The following is a 26,056-nucleotide window of genomic DNA, read 5'->3' as shown; positions in this document are numbered from 1 at the left end:
GATCGGCAAGGATGTACTCAAGCATTGGCCGGATACAATCTCTTCAGTCTTAGGCAAAACAGAAACGAATCTGAGCAGGCAGTGTGAACCGCTTTGCAAACCAAGTGCTCTGGAAAGAGTACTCGTGGAAAGGGCAGGGACATTCGTTGCAAGAAATCTGCATATTTGCACATGCATGCATATGCTAGGCATGTGGAGTTCATGAAGCATCAGATTCTGAAGTGAAGAGGCTAAGCTACAGACCTGGATATAAATCTAATTTCCATGTTGCAGCCTCTTCCTCCATTTGTCCCTGGAATCCCATTCGAAGGAAGCAAAATGAAGCTGTGTTTGGCTCAGAGCCAAGCCACAAGTGACGCCTTACACAGGTTGGACATTTGTCAGCTTCCCTCAAGTTTTGATGGGAAATGTAGGCGTCCTGGTTTTACAGCTTGGCTCTCCATTACAGCTGCAAGACCAGTACGCCTACATTTCCCATCAAAACTTGAGGGAAGCTGACAAGTGTCCAACCTGTGTCAGGCATCACTTGTAGCTTGGCTCTAAGTCGGATCATTGACCTGCTCACTGGGTTTAGTGGTCGTCTGCTCAGAATAGCAGTTGCTCCTCAGCGCATCTGGCAGAGAAAAGTCTCTCCCAACACTTACTGAGGTTCTTGAACCCGAGATGCTTGGAATGGAATCTGATGGCCAAGCTACAAGTGATGAATGACACAAGTTGGATACTTGTCAGCTTCCCTCAAGTTTCGATGGGAAATGTAGGCATCCTGGTCTTGCAGCTGTAATGGAGAGCCAAGCTGTAAAACCGGGACGCCTACATTTCCCATCAAAACTTGAGGGAAGCTGACAAGTGTCCAACCTGTGTAAGGCGTCACTTGTAGCTTGGCTCTGGGACTTCTGGCAATGCAAGGTATACACTCTTCTATGGCTCATTCCCTAAACAACTTCTGCTCAAAAGTAAACATAGCCAGATCCACACATGCAGGGACTTCTGATAACTATCTATTCAAAATAGCCGAGAAGGAATAAATGGACCATTCTCACAAAAGAGGGAAGTAATGAAGTCCCCCCCCTCCCCGCCCCGGGAATCTGTATTAAGACCAATGATGTTTGATTTCTTCATAATCTGGGAGTGGCCGAGTTTGCAGATTAACAGCCCAATTGTTGAAGGTGAGAACCAAAAGTTCCAAAAAGATCACTCCAAACACGATGAAAGGGCAACAACACAGCAAACTGCATCTGACTAAGAGAGCTGTGGTTCTCGAAAGCTTATGCAACAATAAAGTTGGTTAGTCTTAAAGGTGCTAACTGGACTCTTTACTATTTTGCGACTACAGATTAACACGACTAACTCCTCTGGATCTATAACAGCAAATGAGGGTGAACGTAAATGCAAAGGATTATACACAGAGGCAAAAAAAAAATGTTCTTAGCTTTACATATACACAACTGATCAAGAAAAATCTTGGGAGTTTTGGTGGCTACTAGCTCCGCAAAAGTGTTAGCTCAGTGATGGGCAGCAGTGAACAGGGAAATTCTATGCTAGGGATTATCAGGGAAGGGATAACAAACAAGCCAACCAGAGCTATACTGCCTTTGTACAATTCTAGAGTTCACCCACGTTTGAAATGCAATGTACAGCTAGCTCTAGTCCCCGAGTTTCAAAAAAGGACGCTGCAAGTCTGGAAAAGGTGCGGGAAAGGGAAACCAAAATATTTGAGGGATGGGAGCATCTTCTAAGAACAATGTATTAAGGACTTTGGGGCCTTCTGGCATACAGAAAGGTTGACAATGGGCGGCAGGTGAAAGATGTATGGAGGGAAACAGTATCTCCGGAGTGCTCACTTCTGCACCACCACCACCCCCATGTTCAAAGAGACAGGGTGTCCTCTCTCAAAACTATTTCACATCCCCAAAGGATCTTGCTACAACCATCTAAATAAAACTGGAAATACTCTGAATAAAAACCATACACACCAATGATGTGTTATTTACATTATATTAAAAGAAATTCAATCTTAAAGCAGAATTTTCAAAGAACGGGCCTGTGCAGAAAGCGGGAAAGCAAGTTAAATCGTTTCGGTCGACCTGCAATGGTAGCTGACCCAATTCTCAACCACAGTGACTACTTCAAAGATCTGGGGGGGCAGGAGGGAACATAAGGAGAAATTGTTCAAGCTTCACCAGGCCTCCTACTTGACCACGCTAGAAGTCTACAAGGGACAGAAAGGCAATTCTGGTTATGGTCCACTCTTTGTAGTGTTCGTGAACTAATAAGCACCACTGAAAAGTTCTACAGAGATGGAGGATACCTGCATGTCTTGTTGAAGTTCTTTTTTTAAAGACAGACAGCTGATTCCATGTTATACCCTGGCCCAAAAGCCAAACCTATGACCTGAAAACAGAAAGGAATTCATTGAACGGCTTTTCACCAGCAGCCCCTGAAGATCTCTGGAACAGACCAGGATGCGTAGAAGGGGGGAGGAACTGCACACATATACGCACAAAAGCTCCTCTGCAAACAAAGGACACACTCATGTAAGGGAACAGCTTGTGTGTGGGGTGTGTGTGTGTTAAAGATCCTGCAGACTACAGAGGGAAAGGCGGTCCACATTTCAGAACCCAAACATTCTTCCAACAATTTTTCAATACATCTGAATCAGCACTCGTTTGAAATAAGAACAAATTTATACAAATTATGCCCGACAAAAGCTTTGCCTGGATCATACACTTCAGGTAGAAGGAATACATTCAAACTGGCTTGCATGCGCCCTCCAAAGCCTCCTCTCTGAACAGAGAACTAGAATGTCAGGGGGGGAGTTAGTCTTCTAGATACAAGGAGTTCGAGGTGTGTGCAACCATCCCTCCCTCACCTCTGCAGCCTGAAGTGGTATAGTACAGGAAGCCGCCATGCTAGATTCTGCTAACCTGAAGAGGTGCATCGAACCAGAACCTGAAAGCAATGGGATTAAGAGACCCTTTTATGACCCTTTTCCTTGTGCAAGAGGCCCTGTCGGTCAATTCCAACCATTTGGGTGACTTCTCAAACAAGCTATCATAAGAGGATCAACAGGGAACCAAAAGACAACACCAGAACACATAAGGCATGGAGCCCATTTCGGCCAATCCAGTTCTGTATGGATGACACTGTGTTATTTAAGTCAACTTGGTGGTCAAAGCACCCAGGGGGCTCGATGACATTAGTGTGAGACTGGGAAAATGCAAAACAAAACTGGACGCCACACAGAACTCATTCTTCTTGAGCGTGCCATGTGGCTTGAGCTATGCGCATCGCATTCTTTAAAAAAAAACACTTTTGGGATGAGCTGCTTGCAGTTAACTGGGAAAGAGCACCACATGGTGTGCGAAAAAGTTGCGTAGCCCTATGCTTGGGGCAAAAGAACAAGGAAGCATCAATAGAAGAAGAAGGTGGAGAAAAATGAAGATTACAAATGGAGAAAAATTAGATCTGATCTAAAAATTAGATCTAAATGATCTGAGGACGGCAAGAAAGAAGACTAATGAAGCGGCAAGATCTTGAAGCCAGCCTGTATTTCTAACTGGGTAGTCCCTGCCATTACAATCTTTGTAAAGGAAATTATATGAGACCAAAAGGAAGGTGGCTGTGGGAAATGCTATAACTCTTTTTCCAAGCCATCGCTGATTCTCCTGGCATGCTGTAAATGGAAAAAAAAAATCAAATACAACCTTTCCCGCCCCTGCCTGGCGTAAGTCGTCTGATGTTACCATGTGGCTTTTGGAAATAAAACAAAAGAGCAAGGTATTTAAAAACAGCCTCCAATGACAACAGCTTAAGTTGCCGGTAGGAAAATGTGCAGCGAGCAGGTGTGAACGGGAACTTGTCCGGATCTTGCCTTGTGGGCATTAGAGCATCTTCTCTTCTTGAAGGTAAGGGAAATGTAGTTCTTTTATGTTTATATTTATATATATATATATTTATATACATACACGTACATGGACGGCTTCCTTTTCAAAAATAAGAGTCTAGGACACCACATGGTATACACACAGAACACAGATATAGCAGCAAAAGGGAATTCTCTTTCGGGTTTTTTTTTTGGAAAGCAAGAAGGTGCGTCAAGAGCCACGGGGGTCAAGAGCTCAGAATTCCTCGTGGACGTTCCGGGCGTAGTCCATCAGCTTGCTGCCAGTGAAATATTCGCTGTATTTCAAAATTTCGTCCAGTTCCAAGTGGTGATTTTGGTTCTCGTCCGCCACGGCAATCATTTGCTTGGCTTCGTTCAAGGCGTTGTATTCGTTCATGGGGTCCATGTACTCCTGAGAAGAGGGAAAGAAAAGGTTGGAGGAGACAGCCACGCCTTGCTGAGGCAGGCAATGTTCTGAGAGTGCCTGATGTTGAAGGGTAGGGCTGAAACTCAGGTCAGTGGCAGGACGAGAGACTCAAGAGAACTTCATGGATTATCTTGCGGAACAAGAAGTGGTTCCAGCAAATCCATATTTCGAGATCTGATTTTTTTTTGACATCTGGGAATTCTCTAAATGCCAGTCCGATGTTTATTTAGCAACAATGAAAGTCTGAAGAGATTCAGTAGGTTGCCCATGTGGCGTATTTTGTTATTGTTAGTTTTTGTACCAAGCAGCTACTAAGGTTGACACCATGTTATAGAATTATTATTAATAAATAATTTTTAAAATACTACTACTAATAATAATAATATTTGATTTATATACCGCCCTTCAGGATGACTTAACACCCACTCAGAGCGGTTTACAAAGTATGCCATTATTATCCCTGTGAGGTGGGTGGGGCTGAGAGAGCTCCTAGAAGCTGTGACTGACCCAAGGTCGCCCAGCTGGCTTCAAGTGGAGGAGTGGGGAATCAAACCCAGTTCTCACACTCTTAACCACTACACCAAACTGACTAAAAAAGAACCTCATGAAAGCTGTGCAAAGGCCACCAGGATTTGGGCCTGGAACCTGAAGCACCAGATTAAAAAATGTTCTTTCTCCCCAAGTTTTGGGTCAACTGCCCACCCTCTACCAGAGCAGAATGGTTATTTGTTAGACACCAGCTTCTCAGGCTCTGATTTTTTTTACTGCTAATTTTATGAATATCATCTTAACTGAATTGCTTTCTTGAAACACTGTCATAGATCCAGAGGAGTTGGCCATGTTAGTCTGTAGTTGCAAAATAGTAAAGAGTCCAATAGTACCTTTAAGACTAACCAACTTTATTGTAGCATAAGCTTTCGAGAACCACAGCTCTCTTTGTCAGATGCATCTGACAATGAGAGCTGTGGTTCTCGAAAGCTTATGCTACGATGAAGTTGGTTAGTCTTAAAGGTGCTACTGGACTTTTTACTATTTTAAAACACTGTATTACTCTTGCTAGCGACCTCATAAGCTTTTGAACTGGGGAAGTGGAGGGAATACACTGCACATAATAGTGGAAGAATAATAGTGTCCGAAATCTGCACTTTGGAAATCTCTGTGTCTCAGCCTCATCATCTTCATTGTAATAACAACACTGACATAACTTACTGGGGTGTTGTAAGGACCACAAAGGCAATGCGTGTGAAACAAGCTGCACACTCGAACGAACTCTATAAACAGCACTATTAAATCTAGTTGCTTGATCATGAGTAACACAGTTGCATGGATTTGCAAAACTGGCACAATTTCTTTCTGCAGAAGTTGGGTGGGGGGAAGTGCCAATGCAGTTTAAAAGCCAGTACCTAGAGTAAATTTTGCTACAGCAATAAGATTGAAGGATAGTTAAAAATCCTAAGCCGTAACCTCAATGGTCTTACAACAGAAAATGGTTACAAACTTTTAAGATCTTGTGTGATGTAATGATGTCCCTCATTCCAGGCATAAAAGTGCAATCTCCACAGCATGGCCAACTGGTGATCTCTGTGGCATGGCCAACTGGTGATCTCCGTGGCGTGGCCAACTGGTGATCTCTGTGGCATGGCCAACTGGTGATCTACTAATCAGGTAATACACATGTCAACTGCTCTGCTAAGGCCACTGGCATATCTTGTTCTGCACTGCCTGCTTTGATTGGCAGCAGCTATTCAGGGTCTCAGGTGGAGAAAAGTCTTTCCCAGTACCTGCAGCCTGAGATCCTCAAACAGGAGAAGGCAGGGCTTAAACTGGGAATCTACGGCATGCAAAACATGTGCTCTACACCACTTTTTTTCTTGCTAAGTGCACAAAAAAACCCTTTCTGACTGCCACTGACAAAAACCATTTTCAGCAGAAATCAAACAGAGCCCAAATGTACCCTGCAGAAGCAAGCACGCATGACGCAAAGAAGAAGAAAAAAATCCCCACGCCAACTCTGATCACCTGCTTTGATAGCGCTCAACTCGGAGTAGGAAATTCGAGATCATACACTTATCTCTTGCTGGCATCAGATTTTTCCAGCAAGGCACTGCCACCACCCTTGCTCGTAAGGTGAGAAGACCGGCAGAGCTAGCCACTTCCCCCTGGCCCAACAAAGAGGTAGGCTTAAGGACAACAGGAGAGAAGTCAAACAGTGCAGTCCTGTGCAGTTACCCCAATCTAAGCCCATCAATGTGCTTAGACCGGAGTAACTCTGCATAGGATTGCACTGCAAGTATTATAACCCGTTAAATCCCCCGCAAGGCACCCAAGACGGTGACCGCCACCCGACTGCACCTGTGCAGGGTGCTGAGGACGGCTCACCTCTAGCTCCTCCATGGTGACGATGCCGTCATGATCAGCGTCGATGACTTCCTCGAACTCCTTCTTCCGGTCTTTCACCCAATCGTCGTCGATGTCCTGAGCTTGCTGGTTCTCTACAGTGCCGACCGGCAAGGAAATGAACTCGGAAAGTGTCAGCTTCTTGTTGCCATCTTGATCTGCAGAAGAGGAGATAAAGAATCAAGCCAAACAAACGGGAGGGGGGAAATCCCCCCTCTTAACATCTGAATTATGCCTGAACTCAGCTTGTTCTCAAGTAAGCATCTCTGGGTAAGGTACATCCTGTTTGAGGTTTTCTATTCTTGGCAGAATGCAGATAGGGTTGAGGATGGAGGTCTTAAAAGAGTTTTCACGACTACCCAAGAAGCGCTGAACACTGCTGGTGGTGAGGAGCAGTGAAGGTTCTGCACCGCATCATCCTCTTTCTTCCCTCCTCTCTCTTAAACATTCTATTTAGGGATACACACAAAATGCAACTCTGCAGGAGCGCCGTTGAGGGCAATCAAAGAACGTGGTTCAGGAAATCTTTTTTTTTTTTTAGAGAAAGCTTTTAGGCTTTCTTACAAGGCTGCTACTTGCAAGTGTGATGGCAGTTCCTGATGAAATCTCAAAAGCCAGAGGGATGAATGAGTAAGATTTTCTAACGGGGTGCAGGGTTTCCTGTTAAAAAGCCAAGTTTCTAACCCTTATGACTGTAGAAAGCATGCCTGAAAATATGACGGCAGCATAGCTGAAATCTCAGACATCCAGAAATCTCAGTAGCTGAGGAGCATCCTTGCCTGCCGTCTACCACAACTAGTGAAACCAGATTTACTCAAAACAGCAATATTATTCAGAGATATGAAAAGAGGAGTCATGCAAATTTGCTGAGGTCTCAAAACCCAGCTTTTCTCGATATGGAATTCAGACTGCCCAGAGTCTGCACCCTTCCTCCCAGGAGCTCACAGTTCTTTCCTTCTCACAACAACCCTGTGGGGTAGGTTGAGAGAGAGGGAGGCTGGCCTGCAGCCACCAAGTGAGCCTAATGGGAGAGGCAGGATTTGAACAAGGGTCCCTCCGTTTCCCATTCTAACCACTATATCAAACCAGTAGGGTTGCCTTATGCAAAAGTGGACTGCTGATCTTTTCAGCAAAATACTGTCTACTTTGACGGGTAGCAGCTCTCCAAAATTCTCAGGCGGAGAAGGGCCTTTTCCTCAACACCTGCAATCTTAACTAGAAATGCCAGAGATTGAACCAGGGACCTTTTGCTTGCAAGGCAAATCATTCTCCACTGATTCACAAATAAGCTTTATCTCAGTCCCCAACATTTCCACATAGAGGGATTCAAATCCCTGTCTCCCGACGCCCGTCTCAGAGCTTTCTTCCGCTGTGCTATTGGAAAGACAACGTAGCTTAGAACATCCATTTTTTTGCATATCTGGGCAACAGGACAACATCGGGCAGTTTAAGCCACACAACTCATTTACACACACTTCCATGCACGGGCTTAATTTGTGCAACTCATCAAGGAGTTCAGAGTCGTGCAAACAGGACGGAGGCTGCCTCGAGGAAATGAGAGAGGGGAACGGAGAGAGGAAACGGCATGAAAGCTGGGTGTAGGTGGAGAGGATGGTGAGAAGTAGATTGGGGGAAAGTAAGTGGTGATAAGGGCCCTTGTGGGGAACTGGGGCACCCCCTTCTGGCTTCTGGAAGCCTACAGTTTGCAGGGGTGCAAGAAGGAGCCAGTGGCAAGTCAACACCCTCCTCTTCAGGGATCAATGGAGGTGCCTGCGATGCCATCTCAAATTTAAAAAAAGCACACTGCATCACTTAGGGGACTCATTTAAACACTTCCAAAAGGGAGCCTTGCCATTTCCCAGCAAGCACTGCTACGCAGGACTTGCAGGTGTTCGCTGCTCCAATTTGTGCATGCAAACTCAGCGAAGCATTTATGAGCTTAGCTTTGGGGAGGGGGGGTGCTCATTTTTATTTATTTATTTATTTTACAGACCGGAGACCAGGTAAAGGTCATTCAGCCACCCACAAATGGTGTCAGGCTCCGGCCCAAATTTTTACCTGACACCCCCCCCCCCCCGCCCACAAGCTCCTGTTTGGAAATATGAGGTTGACACAGAGTTACTGGGACAATGCAAAGGGGTGCTTCTTAGCTCCGGGAGCCTGCCAAGACGACAGGATGCTTCCCCAGCCAGCCCCAGGACGGTGCTGAGCCCAGAGTGACCCAGCCATCCTGTCTCTGCCAGCCCAGCGTGAAGAAATTCTATCATTTAATCTGCCCCTTCAACATGCCCTTTACTGAGCCCAACATCCTGCTTCCAACAGCGGCCAGTCTGGGAAGCCCCACGAGCAAAGCACAAAAGAAAACAGCCTTCCTCTACGGTGTGTGCCTGCCATTTAGCAGACAGGTTAATGCTTCCAGCCCATGGAGGTTCAACTTCGCTGCCATGGCTATGCCCGCCTCCTTTTTCAGGCCAGGTTCTAAGAATCCACACACGCACCCCAACTTCCACTCTTCCGGTGCTTATCTGGTTTGTGCTTAAAGGAGCATCTCATTAATGGACAGGCAAAGACCAAACAGGTCGAGTTATAAAGGCTTCCAGGGCCTTGCTCTCGCTGAGCTTATCACAGAGGTCAAGTGGTTGGGTTGTGAATCGGCACTCTGCTGGTTCAACTCCCACGACTGCTGCGAGCTCAGCTGTATCGTGGAGATAATAATAACACTGGCTGTGTTCACCGCTCTGAGTGGGGCGCTAATCTGTCTAGACGAGTGGTATATAAGCACAGTTATTGTTATTACAACTTGTACCTGGAAATACATACATAGTTTCAGCTGGGCGAATACAAAGATGACTCAGCCTACCCACCATCAATCGATTCCTGCAACCAGATTAGAACTGCCCTGGACACGCTTCAATATGCATGCATTTTTTTAAAAAACGGTAGAGGACCACTCAGTCATGTATTACCCCCTCCTAAGATTAAAGCTTTACTACCTTATTGAGGCCCTGACCTGGATAGCCCGGGGGAGCCTGATCTTCTCAGATCTCTAGAAGCTAAGCAGGGTTAGTCTTGGTTAGTAATTGGATGGGAGACTTCCAGCCAAGACCAGGGTCGCAGAGGCAGGCAATGACAAACCACCGCTGTTAGCCTCTTGCCATGAAACCCCCACCAGGGGTCGCCATCAGTCAGCTGTGACTTGAGAGTACTCTCCACCACCACCACCGTGGTGAGAACGAAGCCTCCGATCAACCACGACTCTGAGTGAGACATACCCAGATCCCGGACAATCTCTTTGACCATGAACTTCAGCATCCCCCTGCTATGCTCCGGATGAAGAAAGGACAGGAACTCTTCCTCGTCCAGCAGGAGGTCTGCAGGTGGATTGTCGGCTTGATACCAGCGGTCTTTCAAGTTATCTAGGACTTCCTGTGCTGGTGTTTTTTTAAAAAAAGAGAAATGAATTTTTATAACACCTGTAGCCAGATAAGCAAATAGTATACACTACAGATCATTGCAAACTTTCTCTGCAGTTTTCAAAATTTTGACAGCTCAGAACCATTCTGGTGCAGAAACGCAAGCATGGAATGTCTGCTACACTTAAACCTCGCTCTTCCAGTAAGGATTTCAGAGTGGCATAACACTGTTCTCTCCTCTTCCGTTTTATCCCCCACGAATCCAGAGAAATAGCTCAGGCTCAGGCTCAGGGAGCAACTGACCAGGCAGCTTCATGGCAGCGTAGGGATCTAATCCTAAATCTGAACCCAGATCTGAAATCTAACATGCCAAATGCTACACAACACAGCCTTCCTGAAGAGCGTTTGAAGATAACACAAATGCAAAAGTGATTTGTGAGCTACCTGCAACCGCTGCCCCTGCTGCCCCATCAGGATGGAATTATTTTTGTATTTGTATTTTTAAAAGAATGTTTTAAAAAAGAGTGCTACCCAATCTTGTACGAGAAGTTATCTTGGCAGCTTACCATCCGTTATAAAAATACAATAGATAAAAGCAAAGTGGTGATTTAAATGAAACCCAGCAGTGCTGAAACTTGAACTGTAAATATCAATTGAACAGAAGCAGCAAGAGAGGAGAACAAGAGGACAGGAACCAGTAATTTTTTAAAAAACATAAACACCTAATACTTGTGAATTTTTTTTTTTACAGGTGGCTTATACTGAGTTACACCACTAAGCTTTTTTGACCAAGGCAGGCAATGGCTTTCCAAAGCCTTTCGAAGCTCTTACACTCGAGATACTTATAAATCTGGGGGTTGAACAGACACCTTCTGCGTGCAAACGGCATGCTTTGCCACTGAGCTAGAGCCCCTCCCACAGCTGCTAAGGGGTATTAAAATCATCCCTCTCCTATCCATACATTTTAAGGGATGGGGAAGCAAGCTGAAGACAACTGACTCAAAGACAGGGACAGGCCCAATTAGCATCAAAGTTCTCTTTAGACGGACAGGACTCTTCCATCAGCGACGTGAGCTGAAGCAGGGCTGGTGAACGAGCAATGGCAAACTGGTGTGCACAATATAGAAAAGGGAAGGCTCGCCGCATGGTACAGCCGCCTCCTCTCCTGCTGGAGCCGTAACATATTGCCAGATGGGATCCTCTGCCCCATATGGTGCACCAGACAGAGTGATTAAGCCAGTCTGCGCGCTGTGCATACGGAGGAGATTAATAGCTTTTCATGCATAAATGCTGACTGCCTCACGGTAGATCAGGCGGCACAATGTTATTTCCAAGCTTTAAAAAAAAAAAGATACTAACCCACCCATTCCAATTACACTCAAACATTTCTTTGTACAAGGCTGTGTCAGTCGATCATCTTGCATTGGTAACCTCTGGCTACATTGATCCAGTCACAGCTGCTGTTTCTCAAATTGCCACACGCCCCCCTCCTTCACAGCCCTTTGGACACCCATTCGGCTTACTATACATATGTCTGCATCATACAATGACATATGAAGTGCCCCAAAGGAACGGCAGGGTAACATTTTAACAAATTCTGCACTGTTTTAGTGTTGACATCCCAGCACCACTAAGGCACCAGAGGTACACATCAGCATGCTGAATGCATCCCAAGGAAAAGCAGGAAGTGGAAAAGCTGTAACTAACTTACTTTCCTCGTCTATTTTTAGCTCCTCGTTGTTCTTGATCTTTTCGGCTACCTCCTTCTCGTTAAACCCTTTGCTTGCCAGAAACTTGATTTTGTATTCATCCCAGGACACATGACCTGTGAAGACAGCAGGTGGTTCAGAGGGAAATATTTCAACAGCCTAACATCATCGTATCTCCATCTGGATTCTATCGGGAAACCCAAAAAAAGGTTTCTAAACCTATGCAATGGTGGAGGGACAGACCTTTGCTTCATTCTGAGTTCACCCTCAACCCACACTTCACTCCGATGGGTGAAACAAACCCAGCAAGCACACCACAAAAAAACATTCTAGTGCTCACTTCCAGAAGACACCCAGAGGCCAATCTGCATGCAGCATCGATTCTGCATGGTGCTGGTCCCAAACACATGCAGCAAGAGAGATACTAGTGTAGACCCTGCAAAACTGGGGGCCGGGTGCTGCCAAAAAAACTAACCGCAACAGCCACCATATTGCAGACCTTTCCCCCACCCTTCCAGGTAACCTGACAACTTTCTCTACTAATTTTTACTTATTAAAAGTCAAGGCGGACAGGTTTTTAGATAAACTGAACCTCCAGATAATTTAACAGTCTACCCCTGAATGTCACAGCAGAGAAAGACTGTTGCCTACATGGTCTGCTGATAGGCTTCCTGGAACTATCTGGCTGAGCACTGTCAGAAACAGGGTGCTAGGACAGCGGAAATTTTGGTCTGATCCAACAGGACTCTTGTTTTGCTCTTCGTATGTTTTCCTTTGCCTGGACTTTGGCAATTGAAACAGGCATCATAACCAAGAGGCTTAATCAAGCCCTGGTTGTTTGTGAGGCAATCTGCACACATGGATATACACTAGCGATCAGCAACGGCAAACCAGAGAGCCAACGCACACAAGTTTGCCCACACCTCTGTCAGCTTTCCCCTGAAACCTTGAATGCCACCTGAGTTTCTTGAAGAAAGGGCAGGATTTTTTTAAAAAGCAAAGAGGGATGCTTAATGGTATTTCAGCTTCCTCAGTCCTGGTTTTAACTGCTGCATTTATTTTGTACATTATCCTACGGATTGCAAGTTTTATTTACCATGGGGCTTTAATGTCACTGTTATCTATCCTCTAGACAGACACTCAATTACTGGAAACAAAGATACACCCCTCCAGAAACGGACAACCACCTTCATCAATCTATGGAACGGCACAACCAACGCTCTCCCCTCATTAGCACCATTTGCAGTGGGGAGGGGAATATTTTCACACCACTCGTCGTCTGGGGGCTGCATTGTGAAAGCAGGAGATACCAGACAAGAATTCTGACTGGCAGTAAAGGACAATTTTTGCTTCTGCAAGGAAGGGGCGGAGGGACCTACAGAACCATTCTCCGGGGGTGAGTTGGGATTATCTCCAGGAGAGCACAAAGGCACTGTTATAGGATATATTTTTTTTTAATGTACTGCATTTATATGGCACTATTCCACCCATATGAATTCTCAAGGCAGCTGACTGAAAGTGTAAAATATGCAGTACGTTAAAAAAAAGGCTAAAAACACCATAAGAACTAAATGGGACGAGAACCGATTATTTTTCTCCTCCCCTCCTATGGGGGCTTTTGGATGCTGGAATGCATCTGCATATTTTTGGGGACTAACTATTGCTGATGTTTCCCAGGCTGCAATGCAGCGTACCAGAACGACACCAGTGGAGACACCGCTGAATGTCTCTGCGATCCAGGAACGTTTGTAGGCACTTGTGCTGTTGCTGGAAAGAGGAGGGGGGATTACAGAACCTCAGAATGAAAAATCTACCTACTTCCCAGGGCAGAGTTCCAGATGTCCCAATCCAGCACCCGATTTGGGGCTGACCTCTGCTTCCTACCTGGCTTAGCTGCTCTGCAATAGTTATTTGGCAGCCTCAGAGCAAGCAGCCCATTTGACAGCTATACAAACAAGCTATTGTACAGCCAGGTACAGATTTCTGTTTTGTAGCTTTGTAGGTCCTCCCCCACCCATGCCCCCAAACTCATGATTCTTTCCACTGGTCTCATTTATCCCACACACCCCTCCCCACCAACCACTGCATTTCTGAAACTGTGAATCCCCTGAGGTCAGAAGAGTTTGCAATTTAGGCAGAGATACTATTGAAAGCTGCTCTGAGCTTAACTCTCAGAATGTTGAACTCCACAATCAGTATAAAATTCCAGGCTTGGGCAAACCATGGAGTCCTAAACAAAATGGAACAACTGGAAGCATTCTGACTTCCTCCATTAGTGCCCTCTAGCAGCTAACCCATGTCATGACAGCTAATCTATGGAAAGCTGCCTGCCACGCTCCTACCATCTCCATCTGGATCCACCGCCCGGAAGTGCATTTTGTTCTCCTCCACGGCCTCCTGGAAGTGCTCCTCTGTCTTTTCTATGATCCACCTCTGCAACTCCTTTGCGCTAATCTTCTTGTCCCGGTTCTGGTCTACTCTGCAGGGTAAATGTACACAAACAATTAGTTAGGCAGCTTCAAGCACAGACAGCTTCAAGAGGTGACTGGATAAACACAGGGAGCAGAGGTCCATCAGTGGCTATTAGCCACAAGGTATAGATGGAACTCTCTGTCTAGGGCAGTGATGCTCTGTACTCTTGGTTTGGGGGGGGGCAATCAGTGGGAGAGCTTCTAGTGTCCCTTCCTCACTGGCAGACCTCCTGAGGACACCTGGGTTTTTGTCCATTGTGTGACACAGAGTGTTGGCCTGGATGGGCCATTGGCCTGATCCAACATGGCTTCTCTTATGTTCTTCGGAGCTCAAAGAGGCCCAGCGCAAGCATCTACCTTGCAGGTCAGCAGAAAGAATGTTGCTTTAACCACCTGAGTTTAAATCTCTGTTTGGCTGGGAAAGCAAACTGGCAGGAACGGTTCCACAACTGGCAGGAACGGTTCCAGGCTAAAGGGAAGGAAAAATTGCTGACTGGAGTCGTTCCTTCATTGCTATCTTTGATGAGACTAATTTTCATAGCAGTTCCCTCCTCCTGACCATCCTTAGCTGGGAGGGAAGAAGCACAGGGAAAACGGCTTCCTTTTCATCCGTAGGGCTCAAGAGCTCCATCAGCCATCTACTCTTACCTCAAGCAAAAAGCAGTTCCCAGCAAGCGTGGGAAGGAGGTCTCTCCTGCCTAGCCAGATGGAGAAAGGGCAAGGGGCAAGCAGCTGATCTGCCTGCTTCAGGATTCCCAGAAGGAGAAACTGGGCAGCTTAGATGCAACAAAACTCAGTATGAACGGAGCTAATTTCTCCACCCTCTGCGCGAGCACCTAGCTCTTAACCATTGCCAATGAGGCTGCAATCTACAGAATGCATTTTGCACTGGGCAGATGAGCATCAACATTATCTGGAAAATATAGAGAGACATTTTTAAAATCCTCTAAGCCTTTTCAGGCTCCTTTGATCCAATGATCTTGAGCAGCGGATACGAAGTTTTTACTTCTTTAAGGAAAATATGGTGGAGAGATACTTGGCCGTGGCTAGCGTAGTTCTTGGGTTTCTATTCACCTAGAGATAGAGAACTATATCATCTTTTAATACAGTTGTTAAAATAAGGGCGATCCATAAATCGCAATAAACGTTATAGTGAGGACATTCAAATATCGTATGGGACAAGGGTGTCAACGTTTTTCAAATCACATTGGCAAAGTCTGTCCAAATAAGGCAACTTACAGTATCTCTCACGTAGATCTGCTCTGGGGGCCACGTTCAGGCATGTGAGAATGAATATAGTAATGAGGAACTGTTAGATATTTAGTACAGGCTGGAATGGTTGGGGCTGGAAGGATACCAAAGAACTGGGTGAAATCCTCTCCCAGCTCGTATAACTGAGCTGGAGTAATCTAAATAATTTAAAATGAGCTGTTCCAAAAAGACCCCTTTTCTCAGCACATTATTCAAGGGCCAAAGTCTTTTCAACTCGATGGTTTGGTCTCTGATTTCATCTTTAAAAAACAAACAAACCCCCCCCGACACTTTCTTTTCCTAAAACCTGAGATCAAATTTCCAATCTGTGTTCCCGAAGGAGACGGCAAAGCACTTGCCCTCCGCCTGTGAGTCTTTGCAAGACCAGGAAGCCAAACTGCTTCCGACCTCTACTTTTGAAGACAAAACGGGAAGCAGAAAAGGGGAGGGCATGTTTGTGGATTACATCAATCCCTAATCGGCTGCCAGGCACACTAATCAAATTTCAATTTCATTATTGCCAGCTGCTGATCTGCTACGCTCTTAATAACAAACCTTTTAATTTGTAGACAAGGCGCCTGGCAAAGCAGTTACCAATCCAACAGCATTAAGGATGGAGATAAATTATTCTTAAACAGAGGTTGGCTATGAATACAGACAAAACTAAATGGTTTTTGGAAACAAAACAAACCCGAAAAACCCTACCAGACCATTTAGGGTTATTTTCCCCTTTCACACACAAGCTGCTGGGGAGAAAAACCATCTTCACAATGTAGAAAAAAGCTAGATAATTTTAAGCAATTAGTGGGATTGCTGAGCTGTTATCTTGCAGAAGATCCAAAGACGCAGCTGAGCACAGGCTGTCTCGTTTCTTTCAATGGTGCAAGCAGACACACCGGCCCAGGTACCCCTATAGCAAAATGAACAGGGTGACCTTCGACCGCATGTGGCATATTTAAATAAAACTAATGAAAATGTATCTACGATGTATTGTCGAAGGCTTTCACGGCCGGAGAACGATGGTTGTTGTGGGTTTTCCGGGCTGTATTGCCGTGGTCTTGGCATTGTAGTTCCTGACGTTTCGCCAGCAGCTGTGGCTGGCATCTTCAGAGGTGTAGCACCAAAAGGTGTAGAGGTGTAGCACCACAGCTGCTGGCGAAACGTCAGGAACTACAATGCCAAGACCACGGCAATACAGCCTGGAAAACCCACAACAACCAAAATGTATCTACGTTGTGCATAAATCAAACAGACCGCAAGCCACTGTTGGAAGGTTTAATTTAGGACCCAAGGCAGAGCTAGCGGGGCCTTAAAAACACCATTTGACTTTGTTTGTCAGCATGTCGCCAACAAAGCAGGTTTTCTCAGACATTTGATATGCAGAATGTAGGACTGGATCCCACGATCCATTCGTGGAAAGCACTGACAGTCAGTGATCTTTCCTAACTTCTCCTCCCACCCAGCCCTGGGAAACTTAACTCTTTTTCAGCCTCATCTACCTTGCAGGGTTGCTGTGAAAATAAAATGGATGAGGCATACATTATACTCAGCTCCTTGGAGGAAGAGCAGGCAAAAAACACATTCAGAAGGATAATTAGAGAAACAGCTTTCCCGGTCCAACAGGCATACAATGGGATAACCATATTGTGGTGGGCTTAATTTTTCAAAGTGTGGTTCAGCCTGCAAATAGCGGCTATAACACGGGCAGAACGGCAACAAAACAAAGCTACAGGGCTGTGTCATGGTGATCAAACTGAAGCAATGCTCACTTTGAGAAGATAATCATCAGTTTCCTCCTGTTTCTCCGTGGTTCTGAATCTTCGTCAAACTCCTCCATCTCCTTCCCCAAGAAGACTTCCTGATGGAACTCCTTGTTCAGATGTCCGTCCATCTCCATCTTGATCCCATTCAAGTGGTCCGGGGGCAGGATCTCGTTCTCGTCTTTGCTGTCGGCCACCTTCTCTTTCAAGGCGGAGCTGTTGGCCGGCCGGGCGTAGACGTCCATGAGCAAGAAGACGAAGAGGAGGGACAAATAGATGGAGCCCAAGCTGCAGATGAAGGCCCGCTTCGAAACCATCGTGCTCCTCTTCTTTCACAGCGTCAGCAATCTGAAATACCAGGACGGTGGCTGGATAACCTGAAAGGAGGACAGGCGGACAAAAAAAAAAGCCATTTTCACAATGCTTCGTGCAGTTTGGAAGATGAGCTGTTTTGGAAATGTGCGGTTTATGCTTTACTCCAGTTAGAGCTAACCATGGTTTGTCGTCTTCACCCTGGTTATGAACCCAAACATCAAGAGAAGCCAGGATTTCACTCGCCAAACTAAATCCTGCATATGTTGCATCACTGCGGTACAGTGGTTAAAGCACTGCTAGATTAGGACCAGAGAGTTATAGATACAAATTCTTACCCTGTCATAAATCTCACTAGATGATCTTTGGCAAGTCAGTCATCTTTTGGCTTAGCCTACATCACAGGGCTGCTTTGAGGATAAAACAGGGAGCAGTGGGGGGGATTCCTGGGAGGAAAAAACGCCATATCCATAAAATGTTAAATAGGAAGGATTATGGCTGAAACAGCAGCTTAACTAAATATTAAACCATGGTTAGTATTCCTCCGCAATCCTGGTTGGTGGCCAATTCTCAAGCATGGTTTAAGAGGTGGTAGTGGAGAGTCCCCTCAAGCTACAGCTGATTTATGGCGACTCCTGGTGCGGTTTTCATGGCAAGATACTCACAGAGGTGGTTTGCCATTGCTTGCCTCTCCAACCCTGGTCTTTGTTAGAGGTCTCCCATCCAATTACTAACCAAGGCCAACCCTGCTTAGCTTCTGAGATCTGGCAAGATCAGGCTCACCTGGGCTATCCAGGTCAAGGTATGGTTTAAGTTAGCAGACATTATATTTCATTATGGACAAGGACAAACAAACCATGGCAGAAGTGCACAGAGCAGCCAAAGTTGTTGTGTTGAATTTATTCTGTATAATTTCAAAATCTCTGTCCAGGGCAAGTGTCAATGGAGGCAGAGTAGCTACTAATGTAGTGGGGGGCAGAATTCCATTGTAAAATACGGGACCTCTGTGCAGAGACCAAGATGTGAGCCACGCACACTGAGCACACATCAGTTGAGAGACCAGAAATGGTTGCCCTGCAGCCGCCAAGGGAAAACCTAGCAGCCGGACAGAGAAAAAGTTCCCCTGCCATCCACCCGGCAGATGAATGCAACTCCCATTTCAAAAAAGTTACTGCTACTTTCCTTTATTCACTTAAATTTCATTTCTTTTAAATAATTTTAACACTGCTGGCTGGCGTACCAAGAAAAAAAAATATGTTGGCAATAGTTGACCAGTCAAATAATCACCCCTAAAGGGAGGGAGGCTGATGTCTTTAAAATCCCAGGGCCGGTAATCTCATGTCAACAAGAGAGAAGGGAGGGGAACCTGTGCTTCACTCCAAAGGTTTCAGTTCCAGATTCCAGCACACTCCGAACGTAACAAGGAGTCTATCTTGAGCTGGGATTAAAAACGATGACGCAAAACCCCGTCATCAACAAAGACAAGAGGCTGTACGGGAAATAAAGACAACAGCAGGAAAAATGCAATAAAAACGGAATAAGGAATTGCCTTTTTCGATAAAGTAGGTTATAAAAATTCCTGAGGGGTTTCTGTAATAATCCTCCAGGAAATACATAAAGATACGCATAAGCATCTAAATAAAACTTCAAGAAATATATTAAATGGGTTACACATGACACTGAGTAATAAAATCTTAGTTGGGGGTTTCCAGCTTTAAAACTGTTTTTATTCAGTATAATCTTAAATCCCCACTAACATATACTGTCACTGAAATATATTACTATATATAAATATACATATAGATAGATAGATAGATAGATAGATAGATAGATAGATAGATAGATAGATAGATAGATAGATAGATAGATAGATAGATAGATAGATAGACAGAAATAGTATTGCCATTTATCCAGGAGACAGAAGGACGGACGGACATATATTTAAAAAAATGCAGTAATAACCTCACAAAATGACAACTGGCAAAATCACCTTATGACAACTGAATGCTCTTCTTCAGGTATTGTTCACTGCTGGCAGGTTTTCTAGTTATATGTTCACTGAACAATAGTATTGCCATTTATCCAGGAGACAGAAGGACGGACGGACATATATTTAAAAAAATGCAGTAATAACCTCACAAAATGACAACTGGCAAAATCACCTTATGACAACTGAATGCTCTTCTTCAGGTATTGTTCACTGCTGGCAGGTTTTCTAGTTATATGTTCACTGAACAATAGTATTGCCATTTATCCAGGAGACAGAAGGACGGACGGACATATATTTAAAAAAATGCAGTAATAACCTCACAAAATGACAACTGGCAAAATCACCTTATGACAACTGAATGCTCTTCTTCAGGTATTGTTCACTGCTGGCAGGTTTTCTAGTTATATGTTCACTGAACAATAGTATTGCCAGTTTCATGCACTTTAAAGTGGTTTTACTGGTTGTAAATTTTGCACTTCTTTTGGCTTGGCCCTTATTGTTATGTTTATGCTAGACAAGAACCAAATTAGATAAAGCCCGGCTTCTTTAAGATGTTCTTTGCTGCAACCTCCAACAGACCAACTAAATTTGGATGAAAAATGGTCAAATACCACCCTACAACAATTATAATGTACACGTGTTTTTAAAAAAGAACCCCCACATTATTTCGAGCTCATTCAAGCTTGTGACAAGGTGTGCTGTCTCTTGGACTGTCATATTGCTCTACTTGGGGAAGAAAAATATCAATTCTTCAGAGGAGTTAGCCGTGTTAGTCTGTAATGGCAAAATAGAAAGTCCAGTAGCATCTTTAAGACTGACCAACTTTACTGTAGCATAAGCTTTCGAGAATCACTGGACTCTTTTCTATCAATTCTACAATCATTTATCCAGGACACATTTCAGATAAACAACAGAGAAAAATAAATTAAATTGTGAAACGTATGAAGTTCTTGCCAATAATTTCACCATGACCAACGCCACAGCATCAGAAGTTCTAATCCTGCAGGTACCACTTCATCGATAATCATGAAAATTCTATATTACCACGCATTTAAAATGCTTTCCTGAAGCAAGTCAAACCCAAAAGGTAGAGAGGTTGGAGTGAACTGCATACACACACACAAATCAGGAAAATAGTAGAGTCCAGTAGCACCTTTAAGACTAACCAACTTTATTGTAGCATAAGCTTTCGAGAACCACAGCTCTCTTTGTTAGAGGCATCCTTACTATTTTGCTACTACAGACTAACACAGCTAACTCCTTTGGATCTACAAGTCAGGAAGTCATTGTAAGCCTGTAACTGAAGAGACATCTAGATGTAAACCAAATCAGAAGAACACAACTGGAGAGATTTTATGGCCACTCTCCAAATTAATTCTAGAAATCATTCGAGAGAATCAGTCCTTTCACAGACTTTCTGAAGCATGCAGCCTGTGAATTTGTGAAGCTGTCCATGTACGAAACCAACAGCAGCTCAGTCTGACCTGACCAGAGGCTGCTGCTGTCAGGTTCAGAATGCTCTCATGTACGTTCTTGCCTAACCGACTCCATGTTTAATCCTTTCAGTGTTTAAGTGCTCTCTTCACAGGTGCCAAGGTTCCCAAGCGGCTATCTCCCAGAGAAGGATTGTTTTGGCTACCGATGTTCCACCAAGAACCGGCCTTGAAGGACTTTCGCTTTCCTAGCTTCAAAGGGATTGTTTTGAGAACTATGGGGGGAGGCTGGGCCTGCTGGGATCTGTTACTTTGTACCTCATGCTTTGCCTGTCATTGGTAACAATGCATATGTACCATCCCGGATATTGTATTCAGGCCAGTGGACTATAATGAACTAATTCTTCAGTAAAAACCTTTTGGAAACAATGGACTGTTGTCTGATTGCAGAAGGTAGTCTGGAGTAAGGACGTTATCTAGCCACAGCTCTGACATTGCTAATTCTCATCCACTACCACAGATGGTCTGGAAAAATATCCTAAAGTTGCAGGATCAATTAAAAGGGGGGGGGAGGGGAGATGCTGTTTTCCAGACTCTGGCTTTATTCTCGCTGACATGATAATCCTGTCACAGGGCTGTACCGCCCCGGATTGCAGGGCTATAAACAGCGGTAACCCCCCCTCCCCCCCCCAAATCCCTTCCACCAAGAACAGGGTCAGGAAGAACGTTCCCTCCCAGCCGTCCTCACCGACAAAGTTGTTTTCTATGGACAGGGAGTTTTTCATACAGAAGAGCATGCAGTTATGAGAGTTCCCCACCCGAAGCTGAGCATCCCAGACCACAGACTTCCAGAGCTGCCTTATGCCACGCCTGCCCACGGGTCCAACTAGCTCAGTACTTTCTACTCTGCCTTGCAGTGGCCCCAACAGGGTTGCCGGCAGAGAGACATCCCCCCCGCCCACAACTGTCCCTTGAGAACTTTCAACTAGAAGATGGCAGGGACCGAACCTAACCTGGGGCCTTCGGCATACAAAGTGGATGCTCTACCTCCAATTCCCAGCAAGCTGGAATACATGAAAATGTATTTAGAACAACCACAAAGATCCCAGAGGGGTTACCTGCAGCAGAAACAAACAGAAGTTTTATGACATGCAAAGACATGCCCAGAGTGAGGATGATTGCCACTTTGGGATCAGGAAGCAATTTTCCCCAGGCCAGTGTGGCTAGGGATCCTGATGGTGTTTTGCCATCTTCTGGGCATGGAGCAGGGGTCACTGGGGGTGCATGTGGGGTGGGGGGGGAGGCAGTTGTGAATTTCCTGCACTGTGCAGGGGGTTGGACTAGATGACCCTGGAGATCCCCTCCAACCCTATGATTCTATGAAAGACTCGCAGAATTTTTATTCCAGCAGAAACTTTTGCAGACTAGCGTCCGGCTCTTCAAATGCCACAAGAGCTTCTGAACTTCAACAGCCTTCCTTTGGCTATAGGTAAGAACACCAGGGTCAGCCTACAGTTAAAAACATTTGAAAAAAAAACAAAAATGAAATGAGACCAGAGATGAAGCAAAGTAACAGAGAGTTCTTTTTAAAAAGTTTGAGGAGCTTTGCACGACTGCCCAGTTTGCTCCATGCTTGCTCCAGAGGTGGAGGGGAGTAGCCCTGACACCTTCCCTTCATAACAAACGACATTGTTTAAGCTGCCACCTCCACAGTAGCATTCTTAGCTTCAGGGAACACGGGACAAACTAGAGTGCCAGCCCCGGGGTGGGTGGGGGGACACAGATTGTGACAGGTCCAAGCACTCCCAGGGCTTGAGCAGACTCGGTTGCAAGTATTATGCGCAAAAAGTTGAGGCTGCATTTGGATATCACAGCAAGAGGCAATTCAATTCCAGACAGGCGCGAACATCATCTGCTGCGGAGCTTGCACAGACCGCTTTGCTCCTCTTACCTCCTGACCAGCTAAAATGGCCCGCGTGGAGAGACTGGGATAATTACTTACTTGGTATACTAGATCTTGATATACTGAATACACAGTAGCAGCAAACACACTGAAAAGAGCACATGGAGAAAGGGACAGTGAAGGCTTTCTTACAGAAACCTGGGCACATTTTTAGGTACCTGGAATTCAGCTATTTATGGCATTGTCACTTACATGGAATGAAGAAAGGGCATGTGGGTTACTGGCCTCACGGAAATGAGACGAGTGAAAGAATTCATCAATTGATATTGCGCCATGTATCCAAAGTCCTGTTTCTTTATAACAACACAATGCAAAAGTTCTGCTGGGTTTTCTCTTGCTTATCTGATGTTTGGGAGAAGGGAGAGGCGATTGGCTGATACTGTTTGCTTAGAGTGGGGCGGGGGGGAGATCCATCGATGTCCAAAAGCATCCCCTCCCCATAACTGGTTGAACGTCACCAGAGAAGGTTGCAAAGATTAGAGAGAGGAACAGAAACAAAAAGAGAAAACAAACAAGGCTTTGGCAAAAGTTAAAACAGAAATGGAAGACAGCACGCTGCTGAAAGAGAGGAAGATGCTGGAAGTTTTGAAGTGGCTTGCTTATTTACCAGTTTTTAAAAATAACAAATGCCTTTCTAGAAGTACATGAAACAATGGACTTCATGGAGGAAAAGGCCCATCAATGGCTACTAGCCACGGCGACTGAAGGTAGCCACCACATCCAGGCAGAAAACCTCTCAACCCCAAATGTAGGGAGAAAGCAGCAGGGAAAGGCCCCAGCCTCTATGTCTGTTGACCCTCTGGGGCAAATGGTTGGCTGCTGCGTGAAGCAGAAGTAGATAGACCATTGGTTTGATCCAGGAGGGCTCTTCTTATGTTCATAATTAAAAATTAAAATCAACCTGCTAAACCTCCTGTGTTGCCTCTAAAAATACAGGTAATCTCCGTCTGTTCCTCGAAGCAATTGTACCAGACTTTTTGGCACCCAATCTGCCTCTATGGCTAGGTCAGCCAAGCACTTGAGACGTACTGCCCAAGCCAGCCTGCACCGTCAGCCACATAGATCCACATGGATCGAAGAGTTGTGTTTTTTGGCAACTCTGAGAGAAACTCCTATGTATCTGCAGGGCTGGCTTCAGGGACAGAAGCTTATTTGAAGAAATACCAGAGCTCACTCGTTTAGAATATCAGGCACACTTCGGGTCACTCCACCCCAGGAAGAATATTGCAGAGATGGGATCGATGTGCAAGAGAGCAACTGAAAGGATCAAGAGGTTGGATGTGGAACACCTTCCAGATGAGATATGGCTGAACAGCTGGAGGATTTTTAGTTTAGAAAAACATGAGGAGGGGATACACATAACATTTTTATAAAATTATGTAGCAGACGGAAAAGTGTACAGGGAGAACTTTTTCTCCCTCCCCCTATAATAATCTACCTCAATTAATTTGATGATCGATAAATTCAGAAAAGACACATGCACAGAAATGCTTCACGCAAGTGCTTCATCATAAAATGTAGACCTCTCAACAGCAATTAGTTTCAACAGCAAGATTCAGGTCCAGTTGGGCTTTAAGATGCTACTGGACCCAAATCTTGCTCTTCTACTACAGCTACCCACCTGGAAAGAGCTACAATAGATAAATGAAGCCCTGTGGCACAGAGTGGTAAGCTGCAGTACTGCAGTCCAAGCTCTGACCTGAGTTCGATCCTGGTGGAAGCTGGGTTCAGGTAGCCAGCTCAAGGTTGACTCAGCCTTCCATCCTTCCGAGGTTGGTAAAATGAGTACCCAGTTTCCTGGGGGTAAAGTGCAGATGACTGAGGAAGGCAATGGCAAACCACCCCATAACAAAAAGCCTGCCAAGAAAACGTCATCGTCCCCTCTATGGGTGGGGGGGGGGGGAGTCAGTAATGACTCAGTGCTTGCACAGGGGACTACCTTTACCTTTAGATAAGTGAAACCTCTATTTTCAGAGGCAGTGAACTTCAAAATACCAGCTGCTGGGGCCTAGGAAAATGGCATGAAGAAAATTATTAGCTTCCCAGAAGCATCCTGAAAGCATTTGGCTAGCCACAGTATTATTTAGTCCAGGATACTGCAATAAAACTCTGGCTTAATCCAGATGGTGGAGGCAGCAATGACAGTATGTGAGTGTGTCTTAGATACTGGGGGCTTGAAGAAATCTTGAGTAGGGATAAAGGAAGCTTTGATAGCAGGTGTAGGGAAAGGGGGGCATTATTCCCTCACATTATTTCTCTGCATCCAAGGGGCATTTATTTTTATGACTCTTGTTTTCCTGCATCCCCATATCTATAAACAAATCCCTGGGTGAAGTTTTAAGTTCTCCCTTGTTTAATATGCCAGAATTGCTTATGCTCTCTGTTTCAGCATTTCTTCAACTCTGTATTGGACTTCTGCTAGTTTTAAATCTTTGCAAATTTGTATGTCACATAACTTATGAAATTTCTCCAGAACTGACTGTATGGACCCATGCTGTGTAATCCACCCTGAGTCTCTGTGAGAAAGTCTATGAATAATGTAAATGAATAAATACATTTTATTCTCCTCAGGAAGGAGTCCCTCTATATGCTTAAAGGTCCTCTCCACTAATTAAAAAATAACCTCCCAATAAGAAAGCCAGTCTGATCCTATCCAGGTTATTCTTTACTTTATTATTTATGTATTTATTAATTTGTTTCTTATTATTACTTATATTTTTTTCAAAAACGATCTAAGCACACACGTATTCCTTGAGTACCTCTATGGGGAAAAGAAATGTTACATATACATCCGTGTACTCTCTCCTTCCAACCGAAAAGCACTCTGCTTATGCTCAGAGGAACTCTCCCCTAGGCGCTTCGCGCATGCTCGGAAGCTCGTGCTTGCTCCCCCCTTCTAGCCACACACCGCTCTCGGGCTCGTACCTGCGCGGAGACCCGCGGCGGCTCCGCATCGCCCAGCCCCTCGCCGGGGCTTCTCGCTCCACCACGTTCGGGCGACGTAACAGCCGGGAATGCCCAGGACAGAGGCTAGCCGGAAACCGCTC

General features: G+C 45.1%; 1 protein-coding gene across 1 annotated transcript; it reads right to left on the bottom strand.

Annotated features, from left to right (window-relative positions):
- Positions 1-1,961: 1,961 nt before the first annotated feature.
- SDF4 (stromal cell derived factor 4) lies at positions 1,962-26,056 on the bottom strand. Its single transcript, XM_055001501.1, has 7 exons — positions 25,935-26,056; positions 17,321-17,688; positions 14,172-14,308; positions 11,832-11,945; positions 9,980-10,138; positions 6,690-6,865; positions 1,962-4,295 (listed from the first exon to the last, which is right to left on the bottom strand). Exons 2-7 carry the CDS (start codon positions 17,626-17,628, stop codon positions 4,119-4,121), a joined length of 1,071 nt encoding a protein of 356 aa, XP_054857476.1. The 5' UTR covers positions 17,629-17,688; positions 25,935-26,056; the 3' UTR covers positions 1,962-4,118.

The sequence above is a fragment of the Eublepharis macularius genome, chromosome 17, assembly GCF_028583425.1.
Source record: "Eublepharis macularius isolate TG4126 chromosome 17, MPM_Emac_v1.0, whole genome shotgun sequence".
NCBI lineage: Eukaryota > Metazoa > Chordata > Lepidosauria > Squamata > Eublepharidae > Eublepharis > Eublepharis macularius.
Note: the sequence above shows the minus strand (reverse complement) of the source record. Positions and strands in the feature narration are given on the sequence as shown.